General features: G+C 46.1%; 1 protein-coding gene across 2 annotated transcripts in view; it reads right to left on the reverse strand.

Moving 5' to 3' along the window:
* Nucleotides 1-26,545, reverse strand: part of LOC139749731 (vasopressin V2 receptor-like) — a 97,385-nt gene that overhangs the window by 38,853 nt on the left and 31,987 nt on the right. Inside the window, exon 1 of one of the 2 annotated variants that reach the window (XM_071663914.1) lies at nucleotides 13,893-25,309. The exons of the other annotated variant lie outside the window; for it this stretch is intronic. Within the exon in view, the coding sequence (XP_071520015.1) occupies nucleotides 13,893-14,931 (1,039 nt within the window). The 5' untranslated portion in view covers nucleotides 14,932-25,309. Of the gene's footprint in view, nucleotides 1-13,892; nucleotides 25,310-26,545 lie in introns of those variants that run through there. 2 annotated transcript variants of the gene reach the window in all.

Genomic DNA, 26,545 nt, shown 5'->3' on the forward strand with positions numbered 1-26,545 from the left:
GTTGCGTTTCTACCCCCTGCAACTGCATGGTTTCGGTGCATTATAAATGGTATCTTGTGACAGTGTGGTCTTTCTTTCGTGCTTCTTGGTGCTACCTCTCTGATACAGGGGTGGCGATGCTGATTCATGAGGGTTAGGGTGGCGCCGAGAATGGATGAAGGCAAGCAAGTTAGTCCTAGACCCGCCGTGGTACATTTTTCAGCTGAGACAACGCTTCAAGGGTAGCGTTATAGCTAGCAGGGCGAACGCTCGTCTTTACTGTAATAAATACCCATGACACCAGCTGAGATTTGATTCATCTCTCTCTAGCCCAGAGAGGTAAGGGGGCCCCCCTGCTGTAAGCCCGTTACCTTAGTGCTGTACTGGAAGCCCGTTATAATCGAGTACAAGTAATTCTAACCCTGGTGTTTGTTTCAATCCCATAATGTTAAGACAGCGTTATCCCGAGTTGTGCAACACAACAAATCTAACGTCCTTGCAAGACAAGGATCAGTATAGTATTTGTAACATGTTACTGGCGACCTTGCTCGAATAAGTATAGAGTTCGTAACAATACACACACACATAATCGATAAAGGATATCTATCACCGCTTTATCTATGCTACTAGCCTTTGTTTGTATGATACAGAATCGAAATGGAAACTACCCACCGAGCGAGGCACCAGCAGAGACCGTATATCCCTGCAGTCTACCTGAATCTTGCGACTCTTCTCTCATTACAAGTTTACAGCGTCTCAGTCACTGACACACTAGCGTCTACTGCTGTGTGACGTCAAGGCGTAGTCTGCACCGTACACGTTCTCACTCGGGCCATCAAAGCAAATTTTGTTTTAACATCTGAAACGGCACGTAAAAGAGCAAGTTTCATTCAACCCAACACTATATGATCAAGAGAATGGTACAAGGCCGATTGCATGCGGCCGGCCCCACCGGTAAGGCTGCGGCTCAGAGAATGTGGCAGTTTTCGCCCAGCTTGGGTCGACCTACCTCGGGGTACTCGTACATACACCACACAATTAGAAGCAGGTATTGAGCAGCTCTTGGTCATCATCGTAGGGTCGGTCAGCAGCACTCGTGCAGAATTTAGGGATCAGTCGGTCAAGTGTGGCAAATGCTACATGAACAGTTATTACATCCATAACATAAACAGAGGGTACAAGCATCATCTACCCGCGACTTCCACGATCCTGCCAGTGATGTATATATGAAGCATCACACAATGAGGAGCAGGTGTCAAGAGGCTACTGGTAATAATCGAAGGGTTACCACTCGCGCATGAATCAAGGATCAGCCAGTCACCAGTGTGGCAAAATGCTACATGTACAGTCGTTACATCCATAATATAAGCAGAAGGTACAAGCATTTACCACTCCCCTACTTACCACTACGACAGCCAGACTAATGACTTATCAATGAAGGATCACACAATGACATGGCTTCTAAAGGGTCAGGTTATGGATACAAAAGTCTTGTTTGCTTCGCACGCTCAGCAACACACCAACACGAGTGCAGCTATTACAGCACACCGGAGGTGCTTCAATGGCGTACGGGATCTCACCGGTAAAGACGCCGTGCGGGTCACGTCAGCTGCTCTGAACTGGCGTGGATTATGGCGTCAGGGTAGTGCAAGTGTCCTCAGGGGCTCGGTCAAAGCCCTAACCTGGACCTATTCCCTTTACAGGATGGGGTCCAAGAGCACAGGTTGAGGTTAGTCAAGTGTCCAGGCTGTAACACCTGGTGTCGGCCCTCGGGCGGGTGTGGGTGTTCCCACCTTGTGTGTTCGTAGGGAGCGGGATCTGGTCGTGCCCAGGGGAGGGGGTGACTAAGGTAAGGTCCTTTTTCTGAGCGCCAATGATCTACCTTTGTTATCCGCAGTCTGACCCGTTTTTCTCTTTGCTGATGCACACACCAACTAACTACTACTTTTACTAACCAGAGTTAGTACCCCTTCTCTTCATTCCTTGCACAGTAGTTAGAGTTCTCGAGCATCACACAACAAATTGGGAATATATGAAGAAACCACACTCGTCTTCATGACTACAAGTCTTTCAAAACCACGTTCCATATTCTTCAATACTCAGGTTTCCTCGACCACATGTGCTTTGCATCCCCCGTCCCTCAGCTTTTATTACCCAACAGGTTTCCTGCCGTGAACAGCCACGAAGGACTCCCGGGAAAGCGAATAACTTCATGCAAGACCCCGGCTTAGGTACATCATGTTGTGGAGTTTGGTGGGATGGGTTTTATATTAAGATGCATCAGTTTACCCCCATCACCGTCCTTCCGTTGGCAGTGAAATTACTCCTTTCATCTTTTAAGACACCTTTGGTTGGCTGTTAAGCGAATGACAAGTATTTTCTACCGTGTGTCGTCGTGGCTCGGTCATCAACGGCTACGTCGCTGAGCACTTACTGTGAGGGCTGCAGAGTCCCGCACGGTTCTTCTTGGAACATCCAACATAACGAAATTAATTAGTTATTCCCCTCCCCCCCAAGGGGGGATGAAAGTTACCAGTTCTCTAACTGTTTGACCTGCATTTCACCGCCTTAACTTTCATCCACATACAATTACGGACCAAAGAGCATCCTCTCTTCCTCCCCTCCCCCATTACCGAATGTTGGGTCTCAGTGTTGATAGCTCAGCTGACTTTGTTAATGTCCTCGTAATGTACGAGTCATCAACCTGGACAACTGGAGCGTGTGTAGACCACAACTCTCCTTACTCCCCCCCATCATGAGAAGGCAAGTGTTCACGTGACCCTACACGAGTGTTCCCGATGTCAGGCTGATCGAGAGCAAGAGCTGCCAGGGGTATTCACTGGTGAGCGTATTTTGCTACAGTGCCGAATCATAACTGCCATAAAATGGCCTAAATTACCTTCATGACTGCACCCACTGCTGATGTATTTCCTCGTTCCCTCTACAGCGATGGCCGCTAATACTACTGATGTCGTCAACACCCGCCGGGCCAGCACTGCTGTAGCCTGGGGACTTTGGCACGCTAGCCAGTGGCCAGAACTGCTGCCGAAACGGCCTTCTCAGAGCGCAGTGGCGGATGATGGCAGGAGGGCACGGTTCGGCCGAACGAGACCACGGGCAAAGTGGACGACCTGGTGCGAGAAAAGTAAGGAAGATGAACAGATGGGGCAGGTCGTGCCAGACAGACCCACGACGTCACTTGTCCACGTGACCCGTGAGCCACAGCTACGTCATCCGCGCACCACCAGATGCCGTCTCCAGGATCATCCACTCCCACATAACTGCAGGGAGGCGGAGGAATAAGTGGGCCTTTGTCGTGTCCTCCATGTCCTCATCTACCAGCCTACCGAATGCTCAGAGCTCGCTTAATTAGTAATTGACAACTTTCCCATGTGATCCAGTCACCAGGTTGCCTGATGGAGAATTTGCGACCAAATTTCTGAAATTGGCCATTAAAAAGATTAGCCTGGCCGAAAAAAAAGGACAGCTACTGCCAAAGTGTTTGGCCAAATTTTCAATATAAATAAATCCCGCGATATGTCCAGTTCAAACAGGATTGCATTATTTCTCGTTGGCCATCATTACTGTTATAACAAGGTTGTGGCCGCTCCATAATTTGTTAGTCATTACAGTCAATGTAACTAACCAACTATTTCATTAGTGACACAGGGAGAGGCATGCTCGTTTCAGTGTCGAGGTCACTTCCAGTGTAACTAATCCAGGAATTAATTAGGCTCGAAACGAAATATCGTCAAATCAACTTGTTCCAAACCGCAACCCAGTGTAGCAATTATTCACTGGTAAGTCCGTGGTCGTGACCTTCACATCTCTTACCAGACAGAGGCCACTGGGTTCACTCAGTATGAATCAGAGGCTCGAGATCTGCAGCAGATCCGATCATGATTCGAATACGAGAGCAGAGACCTTGCTAATGAACCTTCATGACTTCAGACAGCGACTGTAACAGATGAGGGTACGGTCACTTGTGTTCACAAGCACTCTCGGTGTCTGCTAGGAGAAAACTGGACCCGCATCTACTCCCTCGTAGCTTAACCAATACTCCTCTTGGTTTGGTATTGAACCTGTCGGCAATGTCCATGTCAACAGTGAATGAGCTTCGGCAGAGGAGGCACGTGAAGCGTTCTACTCTTGTCAAACGTGATCTTCAACTTTCCATGTGATTTCCCAGGTTCTTGCGAATTATAATTCAGTCTGGATGATGAGAAGGTATGAAGAGCCAGTTAACCTTCCTTACGACTGTCCACACTAGGCAGAGCGGCTAACCACGTTTTTGCCTCACGTTATTCTTTTTTTTTTTAGATGAATACGGCAGAACGATTTTTCTTAGTAAAATACGTTTTGAAATTCTGGTACGTTTGTGTATTGTACATGTAATGTATGGGAAGTTAGAGGTGCACTGTTCAACATAGTGCAAGCTCTCCTCACGCATGCAAGCACTGATGCAGTGTACACAAACAGTTGAACATCGGTCAATTTCAGACCATTTCATGGAAATGACCGCACACTGTAGCACGGTCGCTCGTCCAATGCAATCCTATCTTAAGCGTGTGTAACCAGGATGGTCCTACACCTAGGCCATAATGCATAATTGCATGTACAGAAGTGATAAATTAATAGTTTCCCTCCACCTACTGCTGTTCATAAAATCTGAAAAAGATTTTCTAGCAACGACAATTTTGCTGGATAAAAAACCCTCAGCACGTAAGTTACGTAACGTCTGTATCTGGGACACGACCATTAATTAAGATAAAACGAACGATATATAAAGCCGAACCTTTCCTGCAATATGTAGTGCGAATAATCTCCAACAAACCAGTAAAAATGTTCATCTTACCATCAATGGTAAGACTTAAAAAGCGATATAATAAGGAACATCCATTAGACAGACCCATTCACAATGGAAGAGTTTGAAGATGTCAGAACATTACAGCAATCCCCCACGTGGATAGACTTGCTCATGTGACTTGCGGCCGCTGTTCGTATCGCATACTATCGTTGCTGTGAATCATCATAAGAGCCAGTCGACGGTGAATGGGGGGCGGACAATGGCGTCACCATGGCATAGATTTCGGTCGCCGTCCAACTCCACAGAATACAGCGTCCACCGCGACTACATGCCAGCCAGCCCCGAAGGAATCTTCGTATGGGGCTCGCAGAAAAAGCAACACTTACATCAAGGATAGGCCCCGCAGACGACAAATACAGGAAACACGAACAATTCCCCTGTCTTCCGACCACCTCCCAAAGAGCAGAAGCACCAGTGGCACACACAATGAAGTCAGCCGAAACAAAAACCAACCAGCACCAGAAGGAATGATCCACGTGGCGGTTCTTTCCATAGTACTCTGCCCTTATGAGCAACAAGCTGGATCAAGTTAACTCCAGCTCTAGCTATCCAAGAGGAGGAGGAGCGGCTTTCCACCCTCAAGGACACTCTCTCCTCTGTAGACTCGAGGATGAGTGCTTCACTCTGAACACACTGAGCTAATAGCCATTTCTAAAAGCCCTGGAACATGCGGCCACACAACGCACATTACAATCCACACCGCTTAAAAAACGGCCATTCAAGCGCTACAATGCACTCAGCCGAGGGAGAACAACTCCATCACCTCGCCCAACTCCAGGACCTCCAGCGGCAAAATTGACAGATCATCGTACACTGGATCCCCAGTCATGTAGGGGTTGTGGGGAATGGAGTAGCAGACGAGGCAGCCAAGGCTGCTACACGGTTCAACACCGTGCAAGTATAAGTTCCAGCAAGTCTAAAGCAGATCAGGCTGCACCTCAAGAGAACAAAACTCCATGGTGCGCCGACTGAGAGGCGTGTCCCAGCCACAATGCGAAGCAACACGCGGAGTGGCACCCCGGGGGAAGCACCACGTACAGGGATGTACGTGTGTGCGAAACCCAGTGGTGAGATTACTCCCACTGTTTTATCCGTCCCAGCCATTCCGCGGGTCCCCCAATCCCAATCAATTGCTTCTTTTGTGGTGGAGACTGTCGCTTATTTCGACGCATTACTACTCGTCCCCACAAGTCTATCGTGGGGCGAGGACGTCCTAAATGGAGCCCTCGACCATTTGCGTCGGGGCGACAGCCTCGCCGCAACCAGGGCAGTTGCAGAGCACGCATCACGAATGCTAAGCTCCTGTAACTCGCCCGAAGACCGCCCGAATCGTGGTGGTGGTGATTCAAGGCAGTCGGCGAACTCTGGCTGCGTACGCCGCGCGGAGGAGGCTCCTTTGCGTGGAAACCGGCTTAGAAGAGAGCAATACCGCAAAGTACAGAGACTATCGTGAGAATAGGTCTTTGGCTGCTGGACAAGTGCTCAAAGGCGATTGGGAGGTACCGCCAACTTCGGTTGGGCCGGAACGCCCCAATCCCTTCTGGGGGGCTCTCTACTCTTGACCATCTGAGCCGGATGAACGTGCCATTACTGATTTTGACCAAACATGTGAACAACTAGCAGATATCATAACCGTAGTCGAGGTAGCACACCACCTCAAAGCCACTAGAACATCTGCTCCTGGACCTGATGGAATGTCGACTCGACTGCTGAAGTCCATTCCTCCGAGGGTTCTGGCCAAAATGTTCAACCTCTGGATAGCTGCGTCTGCGTTACCAGAGCCAATGAAAGCCAATAGAACGGTGCTGATACCTAAGGTACCCAACCCAACCGAACCCAAGAACCACAGACCTATCACCATCTCCTGTGCCCTAGTCCGCCTGCTCCATAAAATCCTGAGCAGCCGCATCTCCAGCCTCTTCCAGATCGATGAAGCTCAAAAGGCATTCGTTCCAGTGGACGGATGCCTTGAGAACCTCACGATCTTGGATGCGATCGTCGGTCGTGCGCGGGCACACGCCCACGATGTGCACCTGGCATTCCTCGACATGGCCAAAGCATTCGATAGCGTTAATCATAGCACTATCGACCGGGCCATGTCGCGGAAGGGCATCTCTGCCCTCGTCAGGGCATACATTATGTCGACGTATGACAGAGCCTTCACTAACATCGAAGGCAGCAACGGGATGTCGGACAAGATAAATATGACTCGTGGGGTCAAACAGGGAGACCCATTATCACAGATTCTCTTCAACCTTGTGATTGACGAGGGAATCGCAAGGGTGAAGGATACCGGTGTAGGGGTTAAGTTGGGTGACCAAAAAGTGTCAGCATTGGCTTTTGCCGATGATTTGGTCCTGGTTGCGCAGACGCCCACTGGCTTGCAGAAGGCAATGGACGTGATGGCTGCGACCCTCGAGGGGGGATGGGCTTCAGGTTAATCCAGGGAAGTGTCGTACCCTCAGCATGGAGGTCGACGGCAAGTGCAAGACTTGGTACGTCATAAGAACATGACGTTCCAAGTCTTGGGCAGCGCTGTCGGATCCATGAGTGCCTGAGGACGAATACAAGTACCTCGGGATTCTTGTCGGGGCCGGGGGTCGGCTCAAGTCCTACGGGGCTCTGCTAGAAGAGGGGCTCCGAAACATCACCAGAGCCCCTCAAACCTCAACAGCGGATTGCGTTGCTTGTGGAGCACCTGATGCCCAAGCTCATGCATCGACTGGTGTTGGGGGAAGTATTTAAGACTCTGCTAGCACGCATGGACAGGCAAGTGCGAGTGGCGGTCCGCCGCTGGCTGCCTAGCCCATGACGTGCCCTGTGCATTCTTCCACTCGGCAACTGGAGATGGAGGGCTAACCTGGTCAGCACCGTCGACGGTGCGGTTCTTGCTCCATCTGCCGCTGTGCCTCAGGTGAGGCAGATGGGTGAATAGCGGGAACAGTTTCCTGTCAGGTGCTGATTACGTGAAGGCTGTCCAAGTGCGGATAGGCGCATTACCCACCCCTGCCAGGGCGTCCAGAGGCTGGCCCGAGATCAACGGCCTTTGTGACACCCGTCAGAAGCCAGGTACGCTTGGGCACATCACACAGATGTGCCTTCGTACACATGGCGCGCGCGCGCGGGGGGGGTAAAGGCACAACATCTATGCCTATTTGGCTGGGCGACTGAGACAGGGGTTATGAGGTGTCCTGCGAGCCGCGCATTCCGATTGTGGGGTCCTTTCGGAAGCCGGACATCGTGGCTTCCAAAGGCACACAGGCCTATGTTATCGATACGCAGGTCTCTGGGGTTCACTTCCCGCTTTCAGCTGCACACCAATACAAGTGCAGCTACTACGGTACCCCGGAAGTCTTACAAGGCGTACGGGAATACACCGGGAAAGACACCGTGCACGTAACATCTGCCACCTTAAGTTGGCGTGGTGTATGGTGTCAAGAAAGCGCGAGCTCTCTCAGAGGGTTAGGGCTGACATATCGAGACCTTTAGGTGTGCACGGTCAAAGCCCTAACCTGGACTCTCCCTTTACAGGATGTGGTCCAAGAGCACATGTTAAAAATCGGAGCCTGCCTTGTACATCTGGTGTCGGCCACCAGGCAGGCGTAAGGTCATCTCCCCTTTGTTGGCTTGGGGTGTGCGGGATTAGGCTGTTCTCCCGTGGCTCCAAATGGCAGGTACCAGTTCCTGAGGTCGGGTTGTCGGGCTGGGTGGTGTACGCCTTGCCAGGGTTGCCCATTGCTCCCGTGCGACAGGCCACACTGGAAGGTCGCTGTGTCAAAGTCGGCAATCCAAGTCGGAAATCCAAACTGTATCCGAATCATCTAACTGCCATCTCCTAACTGATTTCTTACTCTGCTATCAGCAATCTGACCTTCAATCTTCCTCTTACAGTGTCCATACACTTTTTCCAATTAACAACCTCTTTCGCTATCAACATGTAGATAGGTCGGCTTGTCGACAGACAAACAAACATTCCAACAACAGCACCTGTAGATAGACCTTCCCTCACTTCACACTACTAACTGGGGAAAAAAAAAAAAAAAAAAATACGAGAGAGTGGGTGATGATGGCGCTGAATGTTAATGGGATGATGACTGGCGAGAGTAAAAGGTGCGACATTGTGGACTAGTTTAAAAATCGGTTGGCTGCCTCGAGAACATCTGGTGTCGGCCCTCAGGCTGGCTGCTCGTAGGTGACGGTTGGCGGTTTGTCTACATGGCCCCTAGTCCCCGGTACCATTAGGGAGCTACGTATTTCCTACCCCAAAGTAACACAGCTGTGCATGGTGATAGGTACGGAAGTATGCACACATCTATCGATGCGCTATGTGAAAAAAATCCAGTGGTTGAATGAAAAGGCTGATGCAAATCAACATGTAATCGGAATACCACAACATGGGTGGTGACGATACTGCCTTCAGATGTACTGATGTATACTTTGTGGGCAAAGTACACGAGCCAAGTGAGAGATAAAGCAGGACAAACTCAATGCTCTTAAAACATGAAAACAACGGTGTATGACCGTCAGGTACTTCACACACTGACAATGATAACGAGATGAATGAAGCAGAAGTTGACAAGATGTTAAAGAAACCAGTTCCCAAACTACTTCATGGTAAAGTAATTAGAAACCGATCAAGTCATATACATGCAACTTTTCAGGATAATGGAGGAGCACTGTTCAATATAGTGACATGACAATACTCAGTTGGTACACGGTCTCTCTCAAGATATTCCGACCTCCATCAGAAGGTTGTTACCGAGGACACTGACGTCATATGTCTGGAAGAATGTCGAACGCCCCCCCTGGTAAACCCCGACGTAAATGACCTTATCACAAATGCTATAATCTTACATCTACCAACACTTGTCTAATGTATGTCAAACGGTCACTACTTCATGTACCAATGTCCTACCACAAGCCCGACGGATTCCAATACCAAGGTATCAAGGTACATGTCGGCAATTCCACACAATGTACTCCATGCCTATGCACCTGCTAACCTACTCCACCACAGAGATTTACCCAATTTCATACTGAACTTAAGTCCTAATTGGAGACCTTAACGCTAGACAATCAGTGACCTCCTCACAGACACTAATGGCAGAAGTTTAATCTCACTCCCGGATGCATACGATCAAAGCATTCGTAAGAATCAACTAACATGTACGGAAGAATCCTTGACAGATGTATAATCTTCTGACTTATACACAACTCACAGTTCTGATACTGATTATCTTGCGTGTGACCACTCGCCAATAATGGTGACGCTAGACATCTCTAGTGTCAACTTACCTGGTGGTAGACTGAAAACGATTAGCAATGAAACAAGAACAAGTTCATACATTACATCTCTGGTATAAAGAAGATGAACCAACAAATGTACAAGCTTTTCATGTCAATCTTGAAACTTTTGTAAACATCTTTTACGCAAAGTGAGCATACTTGAGAGAAGGAATGCATCTCATTATAGGCCACATCAGTACAATAATGACCAAGATGAAACGCCTCAAATTTATAGCTAGGTAAATATATAAAGGTTACAAAACTTCGAACACCCAAAATGCTAAAATATTTCAAGCATCTATCGTAGCAGCGAGAGAACGAACGCCTAAACTCAAGACGGAACGACTGGGAGCAGTTTGTCAGTGGATAAATCAGCACTAAGCCAAACCTGGAAGAGTGGCGACAGAATCATTGGAAAGAAAAATAAGCATCTTATCCCAACCCGGTCCAGGAGGCTGACGAATTAACCACGAAATGGGCTCGTACTTGTGGCTGTAACATGCTGCCACCCGAGACTAGGGGCGTTGTGTACAAATCCAAAGAAAAGATCTGTCCCAATTCATGCTAAGCAAGGAACATGATGAACGACATGCCATTCATCGAGTTGGAACTTTATGCAGCTCTAAACAGGGGTAGGGGCACTGCCCCCGTGGAGGATGGTAGCATTAGACTTCTAAGATGTGTACCTGGTCATCCATTATTAAAGCTTTATAGTACGAGTTATGCCACCGGTCACCTAACATCATGGACGAACAGCCTAGCTGTACAAATACCTAAACAAACATGAATTTCGCTCCATCTCCCTGACGAGGAGTTGGTGCAACACTTGAGAGGATGGTGCACAACAGACAACTGCAAAGAATCCAAGAACACAAGTCGCCTAAATATTAATGGTTTCACACATGGCATAAGTGGGCACAACTATCACTACCTTCCTGACAGTTCATGGGGACAAAAGCCATATGTATAACACTTCCCGACCTACAAGACGCATCTTAATGCAAACAGGTAAGTTATACACCAGTAAAAATGGATATGGGTCTCTCTCTCTCTCTCTCTCTCTCTCTCTCTCTCTCTCTCTCTCTCTCTCTCTCTCTCTCTCTCTCTCTCTCTCTCGTGAAGTTAAAGAAAAGATATGCTACTTGGCACCCCTCAAGGTGGAGTCCTTAGCCCCACTCTGTTAAGTGTACTTACCAATGCATTACCGAAATAAATTCCAGTGTGCCGGAAATATCACTTTTTGCTATGTTGATATTCTTGTACATACCAAAACATCGTGAAAACCCAAATTACTCAACTACATAGAAATGGCCCGTGAAAGCCTTGGCTTCACATCTGCAGATAAAACGAAGGTCTTGGATAAACGAAATGGTAGAGAGATATGCAAGCCTCGTGAACAACTACACGAAATAGTTCAAACAGCTGTTAATCACGACCACAGCGTTGCAACACTATATCACGGCCACAGCGTTGCAACACTATATCACGACCACAGCGTTGCAACACTATATCACGACCACAGCGTTGCAACACTATATCACGGCCACAGCGTTGCAACACTATATCACGACCACAGCGTTGCAACACTATATCACGACCACAGCGTTGCAACACTATATCACGACCACAGCGTTGCAACACTATATCACGGCCACAGCGTTGCAACACTATATCACGACCACAGCGTTGCAACACTATCACGGCCACAGCGTTGCAACACTATATCACGACCACAGCGTTGCAACACTATATCACGACCACAGCGTTGCAACACTATCACCGCAGGTTGAATCTGGTCGAGCTCATCTGGGCCTAGCTAGGTAAAGACGGAAATGAAAAACAGGAATTCTAATGGCAAACAGTCTTGTAAAAGATGGAAAAATTAGATGCAATTCATCACGTTACTCCATAACACTGGCCAAATGCTATGAGCAATGCCAGGAAAAACAGATTACCGAGCCAAAGGTACGGCTCTCGAACATTTACTTAATTTATCATCAGATGAAATGGTGGGGATGCAATTTATCTGGTGTGTAGCAAGCAGCTTATTGTGTAAACCATTATGAATTGTATTCATTTCCCCATCTGTAGGTACGAGAGATGATAGTAATGAGTACTACCTTCCCAAAGAGGACAAGAGACAGTAGTGCGAATCTTAGAACGAAAGTAGGCTATGGGAAAACTAGAAAGATATAAGAGGAATGGGAATAGTGGAAGAACAAGCAAAATGTTAGACAAAGCAATCATCAACTAAAAGGGATAAGACAAAATAAACCGTTTCGGAAACATGCAGCAACGAGAATCAGCTGGAAGCGTGTCCTGTTCAGCCATGAGACTTTTTACCTCGCCGTAACGTTGCATAACTTATTGTCAGCAATTCCACGTTTCGAGTAATTCTGGTAACGAGAAAAAAATTACACTTTCAGTTTTACGTTTGGTGCAATTTGTCGCACCTTGCGTTAAAATGGTTGTAAAGTTACAAATGAAGTAGCGTGCATCCGAAAACAAGCTTAGATGGTTGACTTGGGGCGAGTTCTTTAATATACAAAACACGTTACTTTATAATCTTTCCACTTGTTAGCATTATCAATTAACAACATATCTGAGCGAGAAATTTTGGCAAACAAGTTTTGATTCAGTGATAATTGTTTACAATAGAACGTCGTTAATAGGACATCTTGCATTCAGTCAATCACCAACAACCCTTCAAGCGCATCTTCGCCTAGATTTCGAGAAAAAAAAAAGTTCCTTTTTCATATCAAAGTGTAACCTCTCCACTCGCGATTCCAGTCCACAGGTGGTGTCTGTACTTCTTCCAACATCAACACCTGTTGCACGCTTCAAGGACCACGAGTCCCCAAACTTTGTGGTAGTTGACCCATAACATTCACCATCGCGTATCGCTCTCGATTCTACAATTTTTATTTTTCTTCGACTATTCAAACTCCTGCCATGAGAGACTAGCATCCTATCACCCGCAAGCAGAGATCCTCTACCTCGATTTCAACGTTCACCATAGGGAACGGTTGAATTCCTCCCATACGGATGGTGGAAGGATTGAAGCCCTCACGTTCCCCATTTTCAATGATTTAGAGCAAATTGCACAGTGTAACACTATTTTCTGGTAAGTCAGGACTGCGGGAGGGGTGTGTGATATTACATGGTGGTTCAATTTGTTTATGGAAGAGATGGCGAGGGGGAAGGGGCGGCTTAAAAACTAAAGTTTTTGGAGAGAATGCAGTCTGTGGTGAACAAGGGGGCCTGGGAAAAGTCAGATGCTGCTTTTGACGATACAACACCGGAAGCAGATTTGACAAAAACTGTAAAAGTTGGTGAACGAGTTTGGAAATTGTGCGAAAGGAGGAATTTAAAAGAATGTCAATAAAAGCAAGGCTATTAGGTTTTGCAGCGTTGAGGGACAGGTGAGCTAAGGTGCAAGTCTATGGAGAAAACTTGCAAGTGAAGCGTTTTAGACAACTGGAAGTGGGCATGAAAGCAAATGGAACCACCGAAGCGGACGAGTCTTAAGGTTGGGGAGTGCAGGAGGGTGAGCGGGGTACACAGGATAGTGTGAATTCCAACAATGTGGTACACCATCAAGTATATGAAAATAAATGTGTTTATTACCTCCTCCCCATAAAAACAAAACCAACTATAAACGTAAACACTCGAGATATTTTTTCAGACTTGCATGGACAGGGAAGCAATTGATTTCCATAACTTTAGGATGGGGTTTACTTTGTACCTTTAGCATACCCACCTGGTGATGCCTTGGAGAAGGCGTAGTAGAGCTGAGTGACTGAGAACGGAGCGTGGCACACGATGAAGAAAAATGTAATGACGACGGTGAGTCTGATGGTTTTCATCTTGGCGAGGGAGAGCGGCTGGGGCACATTGGGTGGGCCGTCTATCACCAGGGGTACGCGCCCTACCCGCAGGGTGTTGGAAGAACCAGACACCGTGGAGGGAGGCCCCCAACCGTCTGACTGCTCGCTAACAGTGTCCTCCTCAATGCAACACAACCTGCGCAGGATCATGGTCCTCAGCGGCACGTAGCCTCGCCTGTAGCGTGAATAGCGCCACACCTTGAGTGTGATGCATGTGTAACAGTACACAGTCACCAGCATCGGCCCGAAGAACGCCGCACACACGAAGTACACAACGTACGCTTTAATGCCCCACGCGTCGGGGAAGTCGGCCCAGCAGTTGAATTCACCAGAGTCAAGCCGCTTCCTGGAAAAAAGGAAGGCCTGGGGAAGGGCAAGTACGGCAGCGACGACCCACACGACGCGCACCATACGGGGCGACGACCACAGGCTGCCCCCCGTGCGCCAGGATATGGCCCGATACCTGTCCAAGGCCAGGCAGGTCAACAGCAGCGGAGACAGGTACAGCGGCATCACCTGCATGAACTTTACGCTCTTGCAGAGCCAGTTGGGGCCGCGGAAGTAGTAGGTCAGCTCCCACGCCAACTGGGAGAGCACGTTGAAGAGACCCACCATGAGGTCGGCGGTGCAGATGTGAGCCATGAAGTAATAGGTGCGAGACATGGGCCGCATGAGCGAGGACCTGACCAGGGCCGCTAGCACCAGGCTGTTGGACACCAGTATGACCACCAGCAACATCGCCAGAACCGTCACCTCAACACTAGCCAGAGACTCGTCCCGGACAGACCCACCACCGTCCGATCTCACGCATTCGCTCCCGTTAACTTCGGTCCCGTTGGTCAGGCACTCGGTCCAGTTAACCCGGCTCAGGATCTTCCCTCTCTCGACGCCAATAACTTCATCTTCGGCCATCGGACCCCCTCACCATGCATAAAGTATCAGCAACGTTTCCACGTGAGCTAAAAGAGCACACCAGTCAATTTCCAATCATTTTTATGCACCATGTTCGAGCCACTGAATGACCTCAGCCACTGTCAGATATTCCAGACAGTGATGTCAAAACGTCGGTCAGGAGAGCCAGGAATATGTATGCCAGTGAACGAGTCTTGGTGATGCCGCCACCTCACACACACACGTGGAGAGCGGGGGAGAAAGAGGCGGCTGGGAGAGGTGCAGGCGAGCCGTGGTCTGGCAGCAGAGTGGCACAGTGCCGGCCAGACAGGTGAAGAGTGGCCACAAATCCATTACCCCCAACACCGGCGCACGCGGCACTTCAACATCAACCACCACCACCACCCCCGCACGTGTCCACCTTACCCACGGACAACTGTTATCGTAAATGACGCAACATCGTCCTAATTCTACTACAGCATCTTGTTATACCGACATTATCCAGCTTAACGAGGATACATTTTATTTATTTAACCTTCTATAAAACTACTAATGCTGTTCAACTATTAAAAAAAAGATTTTACGCATGCATGTCCATAAACATTTACAGATACATGAGCATGATGTACTTCATGCTTGATCGCATTTTCCCGCGTTAGCAAGCTAGCGTCATAAGAGAGATGAACAAACCATCTCCTGAAATTCTTATTTGTATACCCAATAAGTTCCTGGTGTTAAGCATTTCCCCTTTTTTACATCTTATGATGCAGTATGCCATAATACGACAAAGAGTTCTCAAATTTAGCAGATTTTTTAAATCTCCTGCAGTCACCGTACTTATCTTTTAAGCCACTGACATATTTTATACCTAAAAATTAAATTCAATACATTGTAAATTGTTTAGAGTATTTTCAGTGATACTGACCTCGTTGATTACGGTGAACTGGCAAGTCTACATCTGTTAGAAATTTTATTCTCGGCTTTTACCTACGCAAGATAGCGGCCTCTACTTGCCCGAGGGTATGAATGGATTTTTTTTCTATTAAGGCTTCAGTCACGGACGGTAGTCCACAACAAGGAGAGAATTCCCTGCTCTCGATTTCTCAAGATAAACTTCTGTGCTGGAGAAGCAATGCGAGGCGAGTAAAGGTTTATGATAACTTATTTTTCCTACCGTGGCATATCAGGAAATTACACTAACAAAACTTAAAATTTGTCCTGGGTAACAAGTGTTATGTTCTAACAGACTGTCTTAAAAGTATAGAAAATGGCTATTATTCCCTTGAAACTTTGCTTTCGTGATCAGGACAAAGATAACTTGAAAATTAACACTCAAACAATTGCTACTTCTGCATGGTGGATCATTGCAAACGTCGGACTGGTAAGAATGTCACGCATCCGAATTTTCCATCGTCCACTGGCCTGGTGGCACATGGTCCTGAGCTCCCTGTACCCACTCCTCGGGTGAGAGAGCAGCCGTCGTCAGAACAGAGCAGTAAGTATAGAGGGGAAGAAAGACGATGCAGATCCACATCAGAGTTTCACAGTTGCATCTGAGGAGAGGAACCCATACCACTCCCATCAAAAACATCTCAGCGATCTGATCAGATATCTTGGTCTCAGCAGTGGAAATTCACCATCTCCGAGCAGTCGCGCACCAGCTACTTAACGTGTACGTAGCTGTTGCCGTTCTTTCAGGACTAGATGGTAGCCATTCCTCCCCGCGGTGTCGCTTCCCTTGCTTTGAAGGTTTTTGAAAGTTATTGTTCATCAATCTTTTTATACGGTTGTTTTATGCATAATCGATCTTTCATTGACGGGCGTCCGCAGGAGAACTCCGCCTGGCCTTTGTTAGATCGGCTCCGCCATGAAACCTTTTCCTGCATAAAACAATTGCCTCATCTTTTTTTTGGGGGGGTAGCTAGTTTTTTTTCCACTGTCTAGGGTGGTTTGCAACTCTAGATTTTGGGGTTAGGCTCCTATAGGATGGAACCAGGTAAGCCATCCCCTGCCCCCGTAGGGGGATAGTGGTGACGGACCTTCTATAAAGAATAATGATTTTGTTTTGGCCCATGCGACCGGAGGGACGACCCTCGCCTCCCTCAATCCCTTCCTAATCACGAAGGTCATTGATGGATGGTCTGGGCCTGTTGAAACTAAGGAAACCGGCTAGTGGTGACCTGCTGATTAAACTGAAATCGACGAAGCTGGTCGATGCCATGATAAAACTGAATTTCGATAATCATGATGTGGTCTCGATACTAATTTCCACAAATTCATGCAGGGGAGTCATCTACCGCACTGATGCATGGACCCAGCGGGATCACTTACGGGATGATTCACCACCTTAGGCTAAACTGACGAAGTTGTTAGCATTGTACAGAGATTTGGACGTCTCGAAAGTTTCCAAACTCATGGCGCTTTGCGCACGTCATCCCCATCCCAAAAGGCTCCGGACGCCTTACGAACAATTTTTTTTCGACCTATTGCGCTCGCGAGCTGCATTTGTAAGGTCATGGAGAGAAAAGTTAACAGAAGGCTACTTTTTTTGTTACAATCGAAGGGTTTATTAAATGATCAACAGTGTGCTTTCCATCGTTACAGAGGGACATTGGAATCATTTAATACACCAAGAACGTTCTATCCTCGATTCGTTTTGTAAATGTTTTTTGGTTGCTGTATTTCTAGATTTAGAAAGCCCTCGACATGGCATGGAGAAACGGAATTTTAAGCAAACTATGCTTTTGGTTGAAGACGTTATCTATAAAAAATTTTAAATAAAAGAACTTTTGCTGACTCTCACAGCACTGTCACTTCGGACACTTTTGTCCAAGAGAATGGGGTGCCGCAAGGCAGTGTTCTTAGTCCAACATTATTCAATATGGTTAATGATATTCTGCCTCCAGCTTCCGTCCCGCGAGATCTTTAATACTCGCGTTATGCTGATGGTTGTGCGCTATGGCACTCCGCATAGTGCACAATTATCGGCTGAGCGGGTTCAACCTGCGCTCGAGTCCGTCCATCGTTGGGCGATACAGTGGAGATTTAGGTTCTCACCTAACAAAAAGTATCTTCACCCGAAAAATTAATATCCCGAATTTGCTTTTAACGTTGAGAATAACCCGATCCCATTTCGAAATAGTTAAATTCCTAGGCTTAAATTTTGATAATTGAAAGTCATGTTGACTAGTAACAAATTGCAGTAAAAAATGTTCTTAAATGCCTCTCAGGTTCCTTCTAGGGAGCCAACAGAAGATCTTTATTAATGATTTGCAAGTCCCTAATTAGATCGAAATTAGACTGGCTCTCAGGTATGCTTCGGCGAGCGAGTATACCCTGAGGAGGTTGGATTTGATACAGAATACATACTTGGGTAATAAGACCGAACGCCTGCACGCATGGAGGTCTAATCTAGTCAGTACCGTTGACGGTACGCCCCTTTTCCAACACAAAAAAGTACATACATCGGAGAGCGAGGTACGCCAGTGTTTTCGTCAGGTCATCATTAATCACCTGTCGTATGTTTACTTCTATAGTGATGTCTCCAAGACGGACGAATGTGTGGGTGCAAGTGTATGGTCGTTGGAGTGTGCCCTCATATACCGCTTGCCAAACCATACATCTATTGCGCTGAATTGTTTACCATTAATCGAGACAAACTATAATTCAAATCACAGTAAAGCCATAATTTTTCAGATTCTTTCTGCTCTTAAAGCAATAGGTTCAATATACATAGTCCTGTGAATTACAGGGCAATATTACTAAACTAAATGCATGTGAAAACTTGATCTGGGTGCCTGATTGTTGCAATATATACGGCAATGAACAGACAGACAGCTTGGCCAAGTTGGCCTCGGAACTGAAGAGACGTTCCGATCCCTCGGGAGCTGGGGTCCTCCCTTTCCTTGGGGAAGAGATCAATCCATTTTCTGTGGCAGAGTCAGTGAACTGGCCTGACATTCAACAGAAAATATAAGCAAGAAGTGGCGGACTGGCCGCAAGAACAGGAGAGGTCGTGCTGGCCCGCCTCAATAAAGTGTACGTACACCACCCATCTGCACCCATGCACAACCAAAAGCTACCCACCCCTAAGCCAACAGAGCAAGTAATAATAGAACATTTACTGCTAAAACGCAACAGATAATATAGAAGGAAATTGATGAATTACAAGAACAAAAATCAACACTATTAAAGTACTCTGGGATAACCCGAGTACTATTGACAAATTGGTCTTTCTCAGAAACAGAATTGATCAAGTTGCAAGGTGGTTCGATGCAAGGTGGTTCGAAGGTTCCCCTCTCTGGCAGGGTCGACTTCGGTATGCTGCGTCGGCTCCTACTTGGGCTGGTCGCAAGGTGGGTGGATATGTTCATTAGGCGGTCGGCCTCTGAGGGAGGTGGTCATCCTCCGGGCCGGGTGCGCCATGGTGTCGAGTCAGCGGACCTCCGATTAACTATTGTGTGTGCATGTTGTTGGTAGCCTGTCCCTAACCCGTCCTATCTTCTCGCATTCTTGGGTAAAATGCAACCGTGGACACTGTGCCGACTGGAGGTATTTGCCGCCACGTCGCCCCAATATCCACAAATCTATTTCCATTTATTCCTTTATATATATTCTTTTAAAAGGTATTTAGGAATGATAACACCAGTCATACATCGAATAGGGTTGCAGGCCTAATGACCTTCCTCGTAGGTGGATGGCCGTACAACCCAACAAACAAGCGGAACTTGTTGGACGAGTGTGCGCATCAGGTAGCGTCACCTAGGTTTTTCCAGCTTCACCAACCAAGATGGGCTCCATTACTTCCACAATGCAACCAGTCTGTTCGAGGCAATCGGAAGCGCCTGTATACCCAGAAAAACATTGTTATGCAGGGCAACTGTCCTGTACATGCTGCTGGGGTTGCAAGAGCAAAGGAACTCAACACGGGTCTTCATGCCGTGGCCCACCAAGGATTGCCAACCCGATAGAGAACATCTGGGCTAATACAGTCAACGCTTGGCAACCACAAGAAATGAGCGAGATGTCATTATGTTCTGCAACGTATATTGCGTGCAACCTTCTTCGTAAATAAACCGTGGATTATCATCATTCACAGATAATGTAGCATCAGTACCTGAAAGACTGCGCGACGTCATCGACAAAGCTGAATAGACGGGGCATTAACTGCTTGCACCTCATGCATCATATCAAGTTACAATTTATCGTCTATTGTATCATCTTCAGTTATATGTATATCTGGTATTACATCTTACATTCATCCACGTCCTCGCACGACTCGTGCAGCCAGGTATCACTACAGTCCACAGTGTCTACAAATGTCAACGCGCTTTGCGTGAGAACAAAAGTAAGGGATATATGGTTGTCGACAAAGAGGCCTCAGCGAGCGACTTTATTGCATTAAAAACTATCACGAGTTTTGGTAATACTATCAATACAAAAAAAAAAAAAAAAAAAAAAACAGTAGCCAAGAATCAACCACCAGCAGGGACACCCCCCCATTAGTCACGTCTGGTGCACAGTAAACATACAAAACCCCACAACTGGACAGTCCAGTATTAGTTTCTACATATTGTCACGAGCTGCACTTGTGATGCCATGGAAATAAGGGTAAATATAATCCGATAATTTTAGTCATACGAGACGATCAACGGTGTGCTTTCTGTAAAAAAAAGGCCAAATGGTCATTCCGGAGCCTCGTATTTTACATTCATTTACTTTTAGTATACATCTGAAATAAAAGACCATGAAAATCTCGATTCATGCCATTGGTTTGAAAAGTTAATTTACCCATTTCTAATCAAATATATCAAAATGTTTGATGTCAAAATGGCAGCAGTTCACGTTATTTCCGACCTACGTGTCAACGAAAATGGGGTACCACAAGGTAGCGTTCTAATTCCAACAACATTGTCTCCAGCTTCCGTTCCTCGAAATCTTAGATTACTCACTATGCGCACGTCATCAGGCGAGTTTTACAGTTGTTTACAAGACAAAAGAGGAAGCCTGATTTGCCCACGAGTGGGTGGTCTGGTAAAATATAAAACAAGACTTACCAATACGCCGTAGAGTTATGAAAAGACAGACTTTATCCACCATTAATTGCCATATCGGTAAATGTAAATTGACAAGAGAACAATCGTGACAGGTTCTCCTGGAGGCTGGTGCACTCACGTGTGGTCGTGCTGCTACACACTGCTCTTCCGGGACGACAACATAGTAGTTATGGTCATCACTGTAGTAAATATGTCTTCAATATTTCCTCCCACGACAATGTTCATCCGTCTTCACTGCTCGTGTAGCCGCCTTTAATGAAAGCCTTTTATAGTAATGGACTTCGAGCTGCTTAAGAGTCCCTGCACCCGGCGCTAAGCCTGGGAGACAAATCCCCCTCTGGCCAACCCGACATGGGATAGGTATACAAGGTGATATATGAACATCTGTGGAACATCTGTAGCAAGATGAACCAACTTTAAAAACCTGCTACTGGAACATGATTAGCAATGCCAGCTTCGTACTTCCCCAAGACGTAATTATATACCTACCTAAATTGCTCTTCCATCTATTGTAGGAGTCTATTTACTCATCTTAAATCACAATATGTAGTTAATGATTTTGTATGTTGAAAAAGTAACATCCATGTGGTCGTTAATAGCTTTTACATAGTTAATGCAGTTTCATCCTTCTGATCATGTGTCGCGAGGATGGCTGCTCTTTGCTCAAGGTTATTACCGGCGTAAAGCCCAACAGCATTTTCCCCATCGTATGGATTACCAATCAGTACAATATTTACATGCTCTAATACATAACAGGTTTCCGTTACCTTCATGTACTACTACTGCCTCAGGCATAACTACTATGATAGGTTCAAGACTCTGGGAATGTTTCAACAGTTCAGTACCTGAAGCAGATAATCTAGTTGGAGTAATGAACTCCCACCTCGCCTGCTCGTGATGACCTGGTTATTACACCCTTACGGGCAGAACTGAAGGAAAAGGCCTTGCACAAGTCCATCACGGTAACAGCAGTGGTATCAGTCTTCATACAAATTTTTAGGTGTACTGAAATTTTAGATTTTCTAGGCAATTTGGGAGCCTGTCTGCCTCAAACACTACGCTGGTGATGCCCTTTGCCAGTGGCCTGTCAAGGGCGAGGCACAAAAGGCTAATAAGCGGCACCGGAGTCCACCAGTAAGAGGGACAGAGTGGGTGATGGTGGCGCTGAATGCTAATGGGACGACTGCCGAGAATAAAAGGTGCGACATTGTTTTGTCTGTCCCCGACGCTCCGCGGGTTGCCCAACACCTACCTGTGGCTTCTTTTGCCGCGGAGACAGTGTCTCACCTCGACACGCTAGGGCTTAGCCCCACCAATCCTCTGTGGGGCGAGGAAGTGCTAAATGTCGCCCTCTGACAACTGCGCCGAGGAAACAGCCTCTCCGCCAACAGGGTGGCCACACATTATGCCCAACAGTGGGTCACATGTGGTACACCCTCTGGTGGTACCATGAGCGTAGTGAGAGCTGACCAAGACAAGATGTTTGCTCGGCAATAGACGGCGGGGCTCCTTTGGCGGAAACTATCTCCCAAGGGAGCAATAACGATAAACATGGCGGCTTGACAAGACGAACAAGTCGCTGGATATATCCCTGAATGAGATTAGGTGGTGCCTCGAACTGCGGTAGGGCCGGAAACCCTCTACCGCCTTTTGGAGATTTCTATTCTTGCGGTCCCCAGAGCCCAACAGACGTGTCATCACCGACCAAGACCAAGTAAGCGAACCACTGGCAGAGGTTATAACCGTGGGCGAGGTAGCACACCACCTGAAAGCCACCACAACACCTGCCCTCCGGCGGAATGCAGAAGAGACTCCTGAAGTCAATTCCACCGAGGGTGCTCCTCAAGATGTTCCTTCTGTGCATCGCCATCACTACACTAACGGTAACACTCGGGCAAACCGTACTTGTACCTAAAGTGGTACGAGCACAGTGATCCCAAATCAAAACTTCCTGGCCAGAAGTCCAATCTCAAGGTATTGGTAAATATGTTCACATTAAGTCAATACGAAACAACAGTTCGTAATGTTTTGAGTGTACGAAGCTAGAGGGAAACAAATTGTAAAATTTTCAATTTGATGCCAAGATAAGGGCAAACCCATGGTATTAATACTGCTATTATCAATATGATATTGGCCGATAACTAATACTTAAGACCTTCCAGAAACATCCCTAAAAGTAGGTAATCTTAATGACCCAAGTAAAACATTAAACACTATAAAAGTACACCAAAGTACAGTCATGAACTTACACCAAGCAAATAGAAAACCATATAAACATTTCACCGGAATATTGTGCAACCATCTGGTAATGTTCATGGATGTGGCCTTACGTTCTAAACATCTACGTAGCTTGGCTCAATGTTGAAGCCGTTGCAACTAGAGTTGACCGCCTCCAAGCGTTTTCTATATGGTATAGTGTTCTCTACCGTATGCAAAACATCTTTCGTAGATCTTGGCTCTTCCAGTTTCAAAGGTAACCAAATGTGTTTTACCTATCAATTATATATTCAATACTTTTACGAATCATTCAATATAATCACCTCATCTGATTTGTAATACAGAGGAAACTAATATTTCTGCTCAATACCGGGAACTGCTGAATAATGCATATCTTATAGTTACCCCTTACATATTCAAAGAAAACATCGTGACCTTTTTACAAGGACAGACTTAACTCATTATATTTGACTAAATGAATACAACATTACAGGTGGAAATTAAAATGGTAAAGAATTTATAAACGACGTAAATTCGTAGATACTCTTCCTAGTCTATTTCCTCCCCGTCATATCCTATACATTTCAAGACCCGGCCTTTATGTGAACCTTGAACATGGAAGCCTCCAACGGGGCAAAAAAAAAAAAAAAAAAAAAAATAAAAAAACTAGATCTACTGGAAAAATACATCTACCGACACCACCACAGGCAGCAACAGGATGCACCACTAGCTGCAAAATTCTGGGTCAAGCCCTTTCATCACGATATTTGAAGATGTTCCATAAATTCTAAGCGACCTTCTGACACCTTCCGGAGGCAAGAAATACAAGTGGAAGTCCAGGATCCTCCCCATCCAAGCCTACTACCCACTGTCCACAAACACCGCTTCAAACACGTGCACGATAAAGACTACACAAAGTAGGTCTGCTTCTACGAGTCGAAATTATGGAAGAACATCATCGACCAAAGACATAACCAACTGGTACATGCTTACGAGAAGCAGCAAAGAAAGGATGACAGACAAGAACACAATGAGACAACAAACATGTCCAAGACTTCGGCAGTAAGCAAACAGGGAACCCTCGGTTCCCAAGGTGCCTTCAAGCATTAAGACAGACCCCAGCCACTCGCCGGTGTACACAATGAACAACGCTTGGCTAAGCCGATTTGCTTTCCAAATCCAGCAAGCAACGTCATCCCTACACACGCAACCACAGTCTACCAGGGATATATCAAAGACTAAGACAGGTAAGCGTGCCGAATCGCGCGTGATCACTGCTTTAATTCTGCGCGGGCTCATCAGATGGTACTACTTGCCGTTGCGCTTGTTGTCAGTTAAAAACTTCACAGCGAGTTTCCAGATACGTCAACATGAGCGAACCAAGACACCGGTGTCTTTTTTTCATTGTTTTTTCCACATGATAAAGAAGGGTACATATGGCTTCCAAATGATGCGAAGGAATAAGTAACCTCAAAGGCCATGAGAAGAATTTCAGCAAGGGGTATGAAGTTTCTTGTGGGTCCCCTTCCCTTCTCCATCAGTCATCCTGTCATTATCCACTCCTGTTTTATGCCACGAGGTGTACGGCCAGAAAGGGTATGGAAGATGAGAGAGGGTGGGATAAAGCCGCCTCCGCTCTGTTGATTTTGAGAGATGCCAGGAAATTCCCGGGCCTCTCTTTTGGACCCCCGAAGCTGGTACGATGTACCACCTACACCCCACTTTCAAAAGCCCTGGGTAACCTTAAACATGTTACGGAAAAAAAACATTCAACTGGACGGCTGAAGTAACAATCATGGCACAACAATCAGGACGTTACTTCCCCTCTTAAGATATATACATCATACTCATAACCGGTAAATTGTATCTGACGTACGCAGGTCAAATAGACTTAATAATCACCAGGAAATGTACTTTATACCAAGAGACGAAATGTATTGCACAGAGTTATTAGAAAATATCAAATATTTGAGAGAATGCCCAAACACTTACTGCAGAAGCCTATGTAAGAATGGTATTACTATGCAAAGTTTTTTTTTTTTTAACAAATTAAACTATAAACAGGTAATTGACAAACTTCCACAACCTGTCATGGAAAACGGTTAATCAAAAGAGATTCATCAATGAGATACGATATATATATATATATATATATATATATATATATATATATATATATATATATATTGTTGGAAAGGATCACAATTTTGCGCGTGATCAAGATATTCCTATGGGAACTTTTCGTGTTTCATTTTTCCCCGTGGACTCATAGGAATATATATATATATATATATATATATATATATATATATATATATATATATATATATATATATATATATACATACACACAACACATTCTTACGTTTCATCAGCCAGGCGTTGTTGAACGTATCAAACTTTATAGCGCAAATGAACGTTTTGAAAAATAATCTTTCTCAACTGTCATACCATATATTTCCCATATCTCTAACTCTGTAAAACTATTTTCTTCATTTTTTTTTCTCTCATTTACTGTGTGGGTCTAGCGGAGGTGCCTCTGTTCCCCTCATTTGTTCCTACAATATATTTTGTCGGGGATATCTCCAATTTTCAAATCTGGGGAACATTTTCATGATACGGTGAAGTGCGAGGCTATCTATATAAGCCCCTCCCCCCCAACAAAGAGTCTGATAAGGCCGTTAGAATACACCACAGTGGACCTACCATCCACACACACACACGAGTGTCTACCTCTGACTACGACGTGCCAGATGATGTACAAGAGAGTGGCTCTCGCGAGCTGCAGCAGCCACAGTGGAAACACGTATATTCCTCGGTCCTCCGACCGCTGGAGCTCTCACCACCCAACTGACCAGAGCGGCCGCTGAAGTTGTAACCATAACACCATATCACAAAGACCATTATCACCTCCAATGACCAAAGTCGGTCAACCACCTTGTACCAACCAGTGGCCGTATAGATACAAGAATCGTCTTGCTCCTCTTACTGTGGATTCCAAAAGCAAGTGCACAGCTACAGTAGCATGCAACTTCGTTTTACCACAGTTGTGCATATCGTGTGCTGCATTACTGTACGCGGCCAACGTGACAATATAATTTTCAAACATGTGAACAGTATCACCAGTTCGTTTACATTTCATCAAAATGTTTACCATTAACTGCTACTTTATTGTAGTGTATAAACCATCAAATTTGCTCTGTAAATCTTCCTGTCCCATGATGATATATCATACACGTGTGCTTATCCAAAGTGTAGAAGTAACCAGCCCCAACATGACCTTAATCTAATCATTAATTAGTTACGACACTGACCCCGTCAGCTATGAAATTCCTCAACTGTATATTTTCTGAACGGCTGCC

This window comes from Panulirus ornatus, chromosome 8 (assembly GCF_036320965.1).
Source record: "Panulirus ornatus isolate Po-2019 chromosome 8, ASM3632096v1, whole genome shotgun sequence".
In the NCBI taxonomy this organism is placed as follows: Eukaryota; Metazoa; Arthropoda; class Malacostraca; order Decapoda; family Palinuridae; genus Panulirus; species Panulirus ornatus.